The following is a 14,700-nucleotide window of genomic DNA, read 5'->3' as shown; positions in this document are numbered from 1 at the left end:
TCTGTTGTTCTGTTTCTCACAAACAAAGAGCACAGGATGTTGAGATTGTACATAGCTGTCAGGATGAGGATCCTGGCATCAATCATGGATTGCTTGTGATTCTATTGGGTGAAGTTTAAACATTGTTTGCAATTCTATTGGGTGAAGTTTAAACATAGCAGCTTCAGGGATTGGATCACATCCAACTGGGGAGGGCTATTGATTTTTGAATGTTGTATATGTGCTGAGTTTGTGTCTTTGTTCTGTAGAAGGACCTTGGCAGCTATCCAGGTCTTATCTCTCATGTAAAGCAAGCTTGTAGAAAATTAAACCGTCTTCAGATTGTTGATGTGTCTGCTGCTCTTTGTACTGAGTTGAGCAACAGGAGAAAAGCCCACATGGAAGCCGACTCAATACACAGGCCTTGAAACCACTCCTACACTGGCCTACAGTGGGCTGTTTTGAAGACTGCTGTTTACATTTGGAGTTTTATTATTTTTAAGGATGGTCGACCTTCACCGGACAGTTTATTGGTCCTGATGTCAAGACATCTTGAAATATGGTCAGATTAATAATTGCTTGAGCAACATGTTATCTCCATTATTCTGTAGGCCTTCCGTTTTGATAATGATGTTTTTTAGTTTGGAGGAATTTATGTTTATCAACCCAAGACCCTGGAGTACAATTTTTACTCTTTGTATCACGTTTGTTGTTGGAGGTAGTCTAAACTATTTAAGACTTATTCAGAATTTTATTCGTTATGTTTCTATCCCACTGGATATTAGGTATCCTTTTTTTTTTAAATTTAGGGTACCCAATTCATTTTTTCCAATTAAGAGGCAATTTAGTGTGGCCAATCCACCTAGCCTGCATATCTTTGGGTTGTGGGGGCGAAACCCACACAACACGGGGTGAATGTGCAAACTCCACATGGACAGTGACCCAGAGCTGGGATCGAACCTGGGACTTTGGTGCCACGAGGCTGGTTAACAAGTCCATCCAGAACCATCTGGAAACAAATTATACGGGGATCTCTGCAGCGACGGTTTGGGAAGCTTTGAAGGCAGTAGTCAGAGGGGAATTAATCTTGATACGGGCCCACAGAGAAAAGGTGGAACGGGCCGAGAAGGGTAGATTAGTGGAGGAGATACTCAGAGGTCCCGGACACGGCAAGGGTGTCCTCTCTCCCTGAGACTGTTTGCTCTGGCCATAGAGCCATTGGCCATTGCGTTAAGAGCTTCCAGGAACTGTAGTTCGAGGAGGGGGGGGGGGGGGGGGGGGACACCAGGTCTCGCTCTACGCAGATGACCTGCTCTTGTGCATTTCGGACCCGTTGGAGGGGATGGGGGAAGTAATGCAAATCTTGGGGGAATTTGGCAATTTTTCGGGGTATAAAAATTGAACATGGGGAAAAGCGAGATGTTCGCGATCCAGGCAAGAGGACAGGAGAAGAGACTGGGAGAGCTGCCGGTTAGAATGGTAGTGAAGCGCTTTTGATATCTGGGAATCCAGGTGGCCCAGGAATAGGAGGTACTGCACAAGTTAAACCTATCCCGGTTGCTAGAACAAATGGAAGGGGACTTTACGGGATGGGACATGCTCCTGCTATCACTGGCGGGGAGGGTACGGAACGTTAAAATGACAGTCCTCTCCAGATTTCTGTTTGTCTTTCAATGCCTCCCCATCTTCATCCCCAAGACCTTTTTCAAGCGGGTGAATAAGATTATTTTGGGCTTTGTGTGGGCGAGTAAAACCCCGCGAGTGAAGAAAGTGTTGCTGGAGCGCAGTCGGGGGGAGGATGGGGTGGCGCTGCCGAACTTCTGCAATTACTACTGGGCGGCCATGATCAGGAAGTGGGTAGTGGGGAAGGGGTCGGCATGGGAGCGAATGGAGGCGGCGTCATATAAAGACACCAGTCTGAGAGCATTGGTAACGGCACCTCTGCCATTCTTGCCGGCCCGATAATCTACAAGTCAGTGGTAGTGGCGGCTCTGAGAATCTGGGGGCAATGGAGGAGATACAAGATTTGGACTGCGATTTATAATAACCACAGGTTTGTACTGGGTAGGCAAGATGGCGGGTTCCAGAGTTGGCAAAATGCAGGAATTAGAAGGATGGGGGATCTATTTATAGATGGGAGCTTTCCCAGCTTGAATACTTTGGAGGATAAATTTAAATTGCCAGCAGGGAATGGTTTTAGGTATTTGCAGGTGCGAGACTTCCTGATAAAACAGGTGCTGGCCTTTCCGCTGCTGCCGCCACAGGGGATACAGGATAGAGTAGTTTCCAGTGCCTGGGTGGGAGAGGGGAATGTATCGGATATTTACCAGGAGCTTTCGGAGGCAGAGTAAAACCCGGTGGAGGAGCTTAAGGGCAAGTGGGAGGACGAGCTAGGAGGAGAGATAGAGGCAGGTCTATGGGCGGATGCCCAAAGCAGGGTTAATACCTCCTCATCATGTGCCAGGCTTAGCCTGATACAATTTAAGGTAGTCCACCGCACATATGTGACAGCAGCTAGGATGAGCAAGTTCTTCGGGGTTGAGGATAGGTGTACGAGGTGCGCGGGAAGGCCAGCAAATCATGTCCACATGTTTTGGGCATGCCCGAAGCTTAGAGAGCTTTGGCAGGATTTTGTTACGGCAATGTCCACGGTGCTAAAAACACAGGTGGTGCCGAGTCCAGAGGTAGCGATCTTTGGAGTGTCGGAAGTTCCAGGAATTCAGGGAGCGAAAGAGGCCGACGTCTTGGCCTTTGCCTCCCTGGTAGCCCGGAGACGGATCTTGTTAATGTGGAGGGACTCGAAGCCCCCGAGCGTAGAGACCTGGGTTAGTGACATGGCTGGGTTTCTCAGTCTCGAGAAAATAAAGTTAGCCTTAAGAGGGTCAATGGTCGGGTTCACCCGGAGGTAGCAGCCGTTCGTCGACTTTCTCTGTCAGCTGATACAGTATTCCTAGGGGGGAGGGGTGCGGATTGTTGTTGTATGGTTGAGGCGTGTGAAGATTGGGCTGGGGGGAGGGAAATGGTTATTTTACCATGTTTTTAAAAATAAATTTAGAGTACCCAATTCATTTTTTCCAATTAAGGGACAATTTAGCGTGTTCAATCCACATCTTTTGGGTTGTGGGGGCGAAACCCACGCAAACACGTGGAGAATGTGCAAACTCCACACGGACAGTGACCCAGAGCCGGGATCGAACCTGGGACCTTGGCGCCGTGAGGCTGCAGGGCTAACCCACTGCGCCACCGTGCTGCCCTTTATTTTACCATGTTGATGTCATTGTTTATGTTATAAAAATTTTCAAATACCTCAATAAAATATTTTTTAAAAAGATACATCGTAAACGTTGCTATCATGCCTACCTCCACTGGCAATGCGTTCCAGGCACTCCCACCCTCTGCGAGAAAAACTTTCCCCGCACATCTCCCCTAAACTTTCCTTCTCTCACCTTGAACCTGTCCGCCTTGAGTCTTTCACCCTGGGAAAAAGCTTCTGACTATTCGCTCTGTCTCCCCTCAGTCTCTATCTTTCCAACGAAAATAATCAGAGTTTATTCAACCTCTTCGCACAGCTAATACCCTCCAGACCAGGCAACATCCCGTTAAACCGTCTTTGCACTCTCTCCAAAGCATCCACATCCTTCTGGTAGTGTGGAGACCAGAACTGCACACAATATTCCAAATGTGGTCTAACTAAAGTTTTATACAACTATAACATGACTTGCCAACTCTTGTACTCAATGCCTAAGCCAATGAAGGCAAGCATGCCATATGCCTTCTTGACCACCGTATCCACCTGCATTGCTACTTTCATGGAACTATAGACCTGAACGCCCAGATCCCTCTGTATGTCAATGCTCCTAAGGGTTCTGCTATTTACTGTATAATTCACACTTGAATTTGATCTTCCAAAATGCATCACCTCGCATTTGTCCAGATTGAACTCCATCTACCATTTCTCTGCCCAACACGCCAATCTATCTATATTCTGCTGTATTCTCTGACAGTCCCCTTCTCTATCTGCAACTGCAACCTATCTTAGTGTCATCTGCAAACTTGCTAATCACACCATCTACATATACACATACATACACACATTATATATATTACAAACAACAGTGGTCCCAGCACTGATACCTGTGGAATACCACTAGTTACAGATCTCCATTCTGAAAAAACTCCCTTCCACTCTCCTGTTGCCAAGCCAGTTCTTTATCCATCTAGCTAGCAAACCCCGAATCCCATGCAACTTTACTTATTGTAACAGTCTGCCATGAGGGACCTTGTCAAGGAATGTCAGGGGTTTGAATGGACCGGTCAAACGGGCCCGGGTATTCACGCATCTGAAGGGGCTGAGGGCGGATGTGGCCATGTTCCAGGAGACGCACCTTAGGTTGGTGGATCAGGTAAGGCTTAGAAAGGGGTGGGTTGGGCAAGTGTTCCATTCGGGGTTAGATGCGAAGAACCGGGGGGTGGCGATTTTGGTGGGGAAGAGAGTATCGTTTGTGGCGTCGAGTGTGGTGGCGGATGGCTGTGGCAGATATGTGATGGTAAGTGGTAAGCTCCAGGGGGAGCGAGTGGTGCTGGTCAATGTGAACGCCCCAAACTGGGACGATGCGGGCTTCATGCGGCGCATGTTGGGCCGGATTCCTGACCTTGAGGCAGGGGGTTTAATAATGGGAGGGGTTGGAGGGGCTGGTTTAGCTCACTCGGCTAAATCGCTGGCTTTTAAAGAAGACCAAGCAAGCCAGCAGCACGGTTCGATTACCGTACCAGCCTCCCCGGACAGGCGCCGGAATGTGGCAACTAGGGGCTTTTCACAGTAACTTCATTGAAGCCTACTCGTGACAATAAGCGATTTTCATTTCATTTTCATTTAACACTGTGCTGGACCCAGCATACGACTGCTCTGTCCAGGACGGGTAAGAGGCCGGCGGCGGCCAAAGTGCTGAGGGGGTTCATGGACCAGAGGGGTGGACCCTTGGAGATTCATGAGGCCGGGGGTTAGGGAATTTTCGTTCTTCTCCCATGTCCACATGGCTTACTCCCAGATTGATGTTTTTGTTTTGAGTAGGGCATTGATTCCGGGGGTGGCAGGTGCGGGCATCAATGGGGTGTTAGGACTTTTTATGAGGAGCTATACGGGTCAGCGCCCCCAATGGAGGAGGGAGGGATGGACCGCTTTCTGGGTAAGCTGAGGTTTCCGAGGGTGGAGGAGGAGCAGGTGGGGTGGTTGGAGGCGCCAGTTGGGTTGGAGGAGCTGGTTAAAGCGATGGGGAGCATGCAGACAGGGAAGGCACCGGGGCCCGATGGGTTACCCGGTTGAATTCTATAAGAAGTTTTCAGACCTGCTGGGCTCGATGCTAGTGAGGACCTTTAATGAGGCAAGGGAGGGTGGGGCTTTGCCCCCAATGATGTCTAGGGCGCTGATTTCACTGATTCTGAAGCGGGATAAGGATCCCCTTCAGTGCGGGTCATATAGACCAATTTCGCTCCTGAATGTTGACGCGAAGCTGCTAGCAAAGATATTGGCCAGTAGGATAGAGGACGTCGTGCCGCAGGTCATACACGAGGATCAGACGGGTTTTGTGAAGGGGAGACAGTTGAATGGTAATGTGCGGAGGCTGCTGAATGTCATTATGACGCCGGCAGTGGAGGGGGAGGCGGAGATAGTGGCGGCGATGGACGCGGAGAAGGCCTTTGATAGGGTGGAGTGGGGATACCTTTGGGAGATGTTGAAAAGGTTTGGGTTTGGAGAGGGATTTATTAGGTGGGTGAGGCTTCTGTATGAAGCTCCCGGTGGCGAGTGTGGTTACGAATGGGAGGAGGTCGGAGTATTTTCGGCTGTACCGGGGGACGAGGCAGGGGTGCCCCCTGTCTCCCCTACCGTTCGCGTTGGCAATCGAACCCCTGGCCATGGCGCTGAGGGAGTTGAGGAACTGGAGGGGTATAGTGCGGTGGGGGGAGCATCGGCTGTCGTTATACGCGGATGATTTATTGCTGTACATGGCAGACCCGGTGGGGGGGATGCCGGAGGTGATGAGGATGCTTGAGGCGTTCGTGGACTTCTCCGGTTATGAGCTCAATGTGGGGAAGAGTGAGCTGTTCGTGGTGCAGCCGGGGGACCAGGAGAGAGGGATTGGGGAGCTCCTGCTGAAAAGGGCGGAGAGGAGTTTCAGGTACCTGGGGGTCCGGATAGCCAGGAGCTGGGGGGCTCTGCACAGGCTCAATTTTATGAAGCTGGTGGAGCAGATGGAGGAGGATGTTACGAGGTGGGATGTGTTGCCACTCTCCCTAGCGGGCAGGGTTCAGTCTATCAAAATGACGGTGCTCCCGAGGTTCTTGTTCCTCTTCCAGTTCCTCCCTATTATGATTCCGAAGGTAGCAGGTGGATGGGGGACCTCTTTCCCGATGGGAAGTTTGCGACCCTAGAGGAGTTGGAGGGAAGGCTGGGCCTCCCCCCAGGGAACACCTTCAGGTACATGCAGGTAAGGGCATTCGTTAGGCAGCAGGTAGCGGAGTTTCCGCTGTTGCCGCCAAGGGGGGTTCAGGACAGGGTGCTCTCAGGGACGTGGATCGGTGAAGGGAGGATTTCGGCATCTACCAAGTGATGCAGGAGGGGGAGGAGGCCTCGGTGGAGGAGCTGAAAGAGAAGTGGGAGGAGGAGCTGGGAGAGGAGATTGATGAGGGGACGTGGGCCGATGCCCTGGGGAGGGTGAATTCCTCCTCCTCGAGGCTTAGTTTAATTCAACTAAAGGCGCTGCATAGGGCGCACATGACTGGGACTAGGCTGCGCCAGTTCTTTGGGAGTGAGGACAGGCATGTCAGGTGTTCTGGGAGCCCAGCGAACCACATCCACATGTTTTGGGCGTGCCCGGCACTGGAGGGGCGTTGCGGAGACGTTGTCAACGGTGGTTAACATGGCAACAAATACACATATCCAATACAGGGAAAAGGACAAGCCCGCCCATCCCCCCCCCCCCCCCCCCCCCCCCCCGGGTTGCTGCTGAAATTGACCATCCTCTACTCCTCCGCCAGAAAGTCTAGAAACGGTTGCCACCGCCGGAAGAATCCTTGCACCGACTCCCTTAGGGCAAACTTGACCCTCTCCAGCTTGATAAACCCAGCCATATCATTGATCTAGGGTTGAACCGGGCTGGGGGATCGCAATATTTGGGGTTGCAGCGGAGCCGGGAGTGCAGGAGGTGAAAGAGGCCGGTATTCTGGCCTTTGCGTCCCTGGTAGCCCAGCGCAGGATCCTTTTGCAGTGGAAGGATGCAAGGCCCCCGGGCGTGGAATCCTGGATCAATGATATGCTGGGTTTATCAAGCTGAAGAGGGTCAAGTTTGCCCTAAGGGGGTCGGTGCAAGGATTCTTCCGGCGATGGCAACCGTTTCTAGACTTTCTGGCGGAGCAGTAGAGGATGGTCAATTTCAGCAGCAACCCTGGGGGGAGGGGGTGGGGGGGCTTGTCCTTTTTCCTGTACTGGATATGTGTATTTGTTTCCATGTTAACTATGTTTGTTTATTTATTGCTTCTGTATTTGGAGGGGGGTTACTGTTGTTTCGCTTTTTCTTTTGTTTTTGTTGGTTAAAACGTATTGAAAATTTGAATGAAAATTATTATTTTTTTTTAAATGAGAGACCTTGTCAAACCCCTTACTAAAGTCCATCTAGACAACATCCAGAGCCTTTCCCTCATCAATTAATTTTGTCACCTCCTCAAAGAACCCTACCAAGTTGGTAAGACATGACCTTCCCCGCACAAAACCATGTTGCCTATCACTAGCAAGTCCATTTGCTTCCAAATGTGAATAAATCCTGTCCCTCAGCATCTTCTCCAAAAGCTTTCCCACCACTGACCTGAGTCTCACCAGTCTATAATTACTTGGATTATTCCTTCTTCCCTTCTTAAACAAAGGGATAACATTGGCTATTCTCCAGTCCTCTGGAACCTTGCCTGGTCAAAGTTGATGCACAGATATCTGTTAAGGGGCCAGCTATTTCCTCTCTTTTCTCCCACAGTAACCGGATATAGATCCCATCCGGCCCAGGGGACTTGTCCACCTTAATGCATTTTAAGATATCCAACCCTTCCTCCTCCTTCATTATGCTGACATGTCGTAGAGTAGGATCTCACCCACTTCCTCTGACTCCACGTATAACTTCCCTCCTTTGTCCTAGAGTAGGCCTACTCTTTTTTTAGCTACCCTCTTGCTCCTTACATATGAATAAAAAGCCTTGAAACTTTCCTTGACCCTGTTTACCAATAACATTTCATAGCCTCTTTTAGCACTCCTAACTCCCCATTTGAGTTTGTTCCTGCTTTCCGTATATTCTTCAAAAGCTTTGTCTGTTTTTAGCTGCCTAGACCTTGCATATGCTTCCTTTTTCTTTTTGACTAGTCTCACAATTTCCCGTCATCCACGGTTCCCTAATCCTGCCATTTCTGTCCTACATTGTCACAGGGACATGCCTATCTTGCACTCTAATCAACTGGTCTTTAAAAGACTCCCATGGCTCTTCCAGCACTTTCTCTCAAATTCGCCTTTCCACCGCGAGCTCGACATTAAGTATTCACATACACGTCACAACCTGGACCAATCGGGAGGCGGGGGTGGAGCTGCTAGCCAATCCACGCCGTCTGCAGGCGGGAGCTGCGAACTGATTGGCGGGAAGGCTATTAGAGCCCGCCCACAGGTGAGGATGATGGACGGCTGACCGCCCACGGAGGGGAGGTTATGCCGGGTTGTGATTGGCGGAAGGGCGGTTGTTATGCTGCTGGAGCGCCTTGGCAATGCGGTAGCTCGGGCAGGGCAAAGCCGCTCTCCTCCACACACCGTCCGGAGCCTGCGAAATGGCCGCCAAGGTGAGTGGGCAGCGTTTTCTGACCCTACGCTCGGGCCAGCAAGGCACAGTATTGCCGGAGAGCCGGCAGGTGAATAGCGAGAGGAAGGGGGGAGAATTGGAAACCAGGGGGACGGACGTGTGGGAATGGGATGGGATGATTGGGGGGTAATTTTTGGCCTGCACATCACCAAGAAAAGACGATGAATGTCAATAATTAGATTCTGTTTAATATTCTAACTAAAGGGGCCTGCAGTTGATCCCCGCCAGCCACCAAACATGTTCTTGAATGGACAGGATTTTAAAAAATATTTTTCTATGTGGTCAGATAATTTAGTTTCCTTTTGAATCATCCCACATAAACTGATGAAGGTTAGAACCACTATTAATTGTGTTGCCAGCAGAAGCACGGTTTACCGACGGAAGCATAGTCACTGCTGTCTCGCTGCGCGATCTGAACTTGAAATGGGTAACTAGTCCATCCACTCTCCCTGACATTGCTTGAAGGAAGAGCGACGACCCAGTTCCTGAGAGTGCTCTACCTTGAATCATCATGCATCTGATAGAGCAAACGGTAATGCATCTCATCCAAAAGCTTGCGACGTCTCGAAAAATCCCATTAGTCGCATTGACCTTTTTGCAACAGTTGGCTGGGGAATCGGACTAGACTAGACTGTGTTCCAAAATCTAATATTAATATTGGTCGTTTGGAATTAATCATAAGTACAATAGTATATTTGTTCTCTACGTTAATGGTACAAAAGATTATACCATTGAATGTCAAGGATTCAATTATGCACCAGGAATCGTTATTTTTTTCATGTTGCAACCTGACACTGATGGTCCTTCACAATTAACGCTGTTACTTAGGCGATGTGAATACACAAACATAACATCTACTCAGTTGAAGTTCCAGATGGCTGCTAATAATTCCATCTCCATTTGCAGTGACCTGATGTAAATTTTTTGTTTGACTAGAGTATGCAAAAAAAATTAAAAATTAGTAATATAAAACAGGTAGTAAGAGTTTCTATCTGTATTTAAATAGGAAAAGAATAACTAAAACCAGTGTTGGCCCTACTGACAGTATGGGGAATTAATAATGGAAAACAAGGAAATGGCAGAGGTGTTGAACAGGTATTTTGTGTCTGTATTTACTGTCAAAGACTTAGAATACTGAGGGAAAATGTGAACTTTCACTTGGGCAAGAAGAATAGAAAAGCAGTATATTATTTAAATGGTGAAAGACTGCAGAACCTGGTGGGACAGAGGGATCTGGGTGTCCTAGTATGTGAATCACAAAAAAGTAGTATAACTGCTTTAGAAGTAGTTCAGTGAAGCTTCATGTGACTCATTCCTTGGGTGAAGACCTTTTTTGAAGAAAATTTGAACAAGCTGGGCCTATACCCATTGGAGTTTAGAACAAGGAGAGGTGATCTTATTGAAACAAACAAGATCCTAAGGGAACTTGATAGGGTAGATACTGAGCAGCTGTTTTCTCTTGTGGGGTGACTATAGCAGAGGACATGGTTTAAAAATAAGATATCTCCCTTTAAGACCGAGTTGAGGAGAAATATTTTCTCTCGGAGGGTAATGGCAAAGCAGGCTAAAAGGCCTACAACTGTTCCTAAATCCTATCTACACCTGAAGCTTATGCCAATAAAGAACTTGGTCTGAGCCAATGCACCTCACCACCTGCTTTTGCATTCATCTAGCTAAAAGTGAGGAAGAAATGCCTGATAAGGAGACAGATTTGGTGTAATCCTCAAGAAATGGTTAGAGAATCTGCATTCTTCTATCTAGGTTCTAGATTCTCTAGAATAACCATTTAAATAGGTAAAGATGTTAACCAGCAGATTCTCCCACACTACATACTTGCCAATAGTCATTTGGTAGTTCAGAACTTAGAGTATTGCTGAAAAGAGGCACTTTCTGTTGCGCTGACCAGGACAATTGCAGAATACCAATGTCAGAGGAAACAGCAACTTTATACTGTATGAGAAGAAAGTGCTGTCTGGGTGGCAGGTGGAAACTGATTGGTAGAGGTGTTGCTATGGAAAATGCACCAGTTAATGGTGACTGATTGTTAAATGCCAGGCATAATTTGAAAATATAAACCAGGTAGCTTGATAGATTGGTCCAATCATTGCCCTGAGGAATGATCCAGTGAATGGCTATCGCTTATTTTGTTTAGTTGAAACAGGCACCATGTGTGTGCATGTTCTTTCTGTCTGCAAAGAACAGGGCCCGTATATTAATGTATGTAGCTTCCAGTACACTCAAATATGACACACTGCAGGAGTAGGCCATTTGGTCCCTCAGGCTTGTTCTGCCATTCATTATGATCATGGCTGTTCTGATTGTGGCCTCAACTACAAATTCCACCTACCCCTGATAACATTTGACGTCCCTGTTAGTCAAACATCTATCTACCTCAAAAATATTTAGTGACCTCCACCACTCGATGGGGAAAAACACTTTAGAGATTCATGACCCTCTGAAAGAAAAAATCCCTTCTTCATCGTAAATAGGAAACCACTACTTTTAAACTGTGTGTCCCCTAGTTCTAGTCCCTCCCACAAGGGGAAATCATCCTTTCAGAAACCACCCTGTCAATTCCTGTCAGGATCTTGCATGTTTCACTATGATCAGCTCTCAATCTTCTAAATCTAATGGACACTGACCCCCACTTGTCCAACTTTTTCTCATAAGATAACCCTGCATAGAAACATAGGAATCAGCCAAGTGAAGCTTCTCTGAACTGCTTCTACTGCATTTATATCCTTTCTTAAATAAGGAGACCAAAACTGTACAAGACATGGACAAGATGGTTCGAATGGCCTCCTTCTGTGCTGTAACGTTTCTATGATTCAATGAACTGAAACAAAACATCCCTACCTCCAAACTTGCAACCTCTACAACCTGAAAGTACAAGGTCAGCAGATGCAAGGGAACACCACCACCACCTCAAGTTCCATTCCTAACTGCACACCATCCTGACTTGGAAATATATATCGACGTTCCTTCACTGTCGCTGGGTCAGAACCCTGGAACTCCCTGCCTAATATAGGTGAGGATGCACCTACACCATATGGACTGCAGCACTTAGAGGTGGACAATATAAACAACGATATCCACGTTCCTTGAAATAATTTTTAAAGGCGTAATTTCCATTTCCTGCGCAATAAACAACATTCCATTTGCCTTCCTAATCACGTTCTGTACCTGCATACTAACATTTTGTGATTCATGCACCTTTTGAAGTAACCATACCTACAGAACAAACTCTTAGCAAATTATTTAAACATTTTATATCACCCTGTCATTAACAGACAGCTGTCCAAATTAAGAATCTCAAAACATGCTGCAATAATCCGAGTAATTGCATTGCAACGTGCCTTACAGCACAGGAAAATCGAGAGTTTGTTTGAGTTTCCCTATATTAACTGGGGATCAGTGGGTTTAAGTCCTTTTCTTTTTTTCATTCATGAGATGTGGGAGCTGCTGGCAAGATCAGCATTGATTACCCAATTCCTTGAGAAGGTGGTAGTACTTTTTTGAAATGCTGCAGTTTGTAATGAAGGTACTGTCCTAATTGTTCAGGATTCTGACTCCATGACCAAGCAGGAGCAGCAGTATATTTCTGAGTCAGGTCAGTATGTGATTTGTTTGGAACTTGTAGGTGGTCATGTTTCCATGCACTTATTCTTCTATTTGGTAGTTTGTGATGCTGGAAGGTGCTGTTGAAGAAGCCTTAATTTTGTTTTGTATTCATATGGCTGGACAAGTGGTTATAGTTTGATGTCAAAATTATTAATTCATTCCAGGAGATGCCTTCATGAGTTGCTAGAGTGAATCTTGTAGATCAGGGTTTTTCATACTGTAGGTTGTGACCCCCGGGCGGGTGTCAGGAGGGTTGCAGAGTGATCGGTTGCGCCGTTCCCGAGGTGGTGCCGATTGCGGGAAAAGTATCCAAAAGCCGCTACTGGCTTTTACATCAAGGATGGCGGCTGCTACCGCCTTTTTAAATGTAAATAATGAGGCTGTGTGGAGTCTTCTGGCCAGAAGTGGCAGCAGAGAGCAGGTCACCAGCCCTGTACACACTCTTGACGCCAAGCGCCATCCACATACGTGCTTTTGGTGCAAAATCACGGAGCAGAGTTACTTCCATTTTTCAGCTGCTGGCAAGCCAGGCAAGTGAACTGTGGAGGTAAATGGTTTTCTTGACAATAAGAGATGGCCAGAGACTCAATTAGGCTGTTTATCTATTTGACATGATCTCACAACAGAATCTTCTGGAGAGAGCTGCACTGGAGAGTCCAGGACAGAGCAGTGCTTGTGTTAACTTTGTACAGAGCTCCAGGGACTCTGAATAACAGCCTACAAAGAAGAAATCTAACTCAAGAACAAAGCAGTATAAAGATGATTTCTCGAGGTGTGGTTTTGCCAATTGTGCCAAATCCAAATGCCCATCATTGTTATACGCAGGGAAATACTGGAAAATGAGATTTTGAAAGCGAGGTGGTGGGTGAAAAATTCCTTTTGAGGTTGATACTTCAGATTCAGTTATTAACTTAAGACTATGCTGCTGTAGCTGACCTGGATGACCACATTAAAAACATGCCAAAAGCCCATGAGGTGTCAGCATTCTGATGTGGCATCTTCCATGCTGAGTAAAACACACATTTTGTTGCTATTGCCCTGCACAATGACCTAAGTATGCGAGATTGGATATTCAGTTCTACATAAAGATAAAGACCGCACAAAGGATCTGGCTGAAGTCTACACCTGATTTGCGCATTGCCCTCCTCCTTTGAACCTGATTCAAGTGTGGTCGTGAGGACCAAGCTGGCTCCGCTTTCATATTAAAGATCAGCAACCGTGGCATGGGTCACGAAGGTTGGCTGGAGTGGGTCCCTGGAGAAAAAGTTTGAAAACGCTGTTGTAAATGGCAGACACTGCAACCATGATGCATGCAATCAAGCAGGCTTTGTGTGTCCCTCTCACCACAAGCATTTTTCTTTGTGCTAGTTATAACTCATCTGCAGGATAGTACAGCTTTGATCTAATCAATAGTTGATGGGTTGTTCAGCTCTAGTTATAGCATATTGCTTCCACTGCTTTACCTGCATGTTACTTTTGTCATGCTGAACCAAGGTTTGTTCCTTGCTTGCTGGTAATAGTAGAGTGAAGAGTTTGCTGGGTCATAATGGGTTTATTTACAATTCTGCTGTTGCTGGCTCACAGCACTTCCTGGAAGCCCAGTTTTGAGCTGCTATATAGTTCTGAATGTTTCCTATTTAGCACGGTGGAAGTGCCAAACAACACGATGGAGAGCGTCCTCGGTGTGAAGATGGAACTTCACTTCCGCAAACCCTGTGTGGTGTTCACAGCTATCAGTGCTGTCATGGACAGATGCATCTGCGACAGATAGAAGCCAAGTAGTTCTTTATTCCCTCTTGTTGGTCCTCTTGCTTCCCAATCTGGCAGCTGTGTTGCTAGCTGGGACAGTAGTAGTGCTATTGAGTCACCTTGGTAACAGATATTGAAGACCCCCAGAGCACCATGCTGCTATCAGGGGGTTTCCCAAGTTCAACATGGAGTAAGTGAGCGGTTATCCATTTTGGTCAGGAAAAATAGAAAGGCAAATTAAATAGAGAGAAACTTCATGGAGTGCTTCTGTGCAAAGGGATCTAGGCATCCTCGTGCATGAAACTCAGAAAACTAGTACGTAGATACAGGTAATAAGGAAGGCAAATGGAATTTTGGCCTTTCTAGCTATAGGAATAGAGTATAAAAGTAGGGAATTGTTATTGCAACTGTATAAGACATTGGTGAGACCGCACCTGGAGTACTGTGTACATTTTTGGGTCCCCTT

The 14,700-nt window shown here is 47.1% G+C and overlaps 2 protein-coding genes across 3 annotated transcripts in view; one reads left to right on the top strand and one right to left on the bottom strand.

Annotated features, from left to right (window-relative positions):
- nsdhl (NAD(P) dependent steroid dehydrogenase-like) overlaps nucleotides 1-14,700 on the bottom strand; it is a 66,840-nt gene that overhangs the window by 23,246 nt on the left and 28,894 nt on the right. The window lies entirely within an intron of this gene.
- The window catches only part of LOC119951764 (centrin-2), a 30,616-nt gene continuing 24,607 nt past the window's right edge, over nucleotides 8,692-14,700 (top strand). Inside the window, exon 1 of the mRNA XM_038775104.1 lies at nucleotides 8,692-8,844. Within this exon, the coding sequence (XP_038631032.1) occupies nucleotides 8,833-8,844 (12 nt within the window). The 5' untranslated portion in view covers nucleotides 8,692-8,832. The remainder of the gene's footprint in view (nucleotides 8,845-14,700) is intronic.

This window comes from Scyliorhinus canicula, chromosome 17 (genome assembly GCF_902713615.1).
Source record: "Scyliorhinus canicula chromosome 17, sScyCan1.1, whole genome shotgun sequence".
Taxonomy (NCBI): domain Eukaryota; kingdom Metazoa; phylum Chordata; class Chondrichthyes; order Carcharhiniformes; family Scyliorhinidae; genus Scyliorhinus; species Scyliorhinus canicula.
Note: the sequence above shows the minus strand (reverse complement) of the source record. Positions and strands in the feature narration are given on the sequence as shown.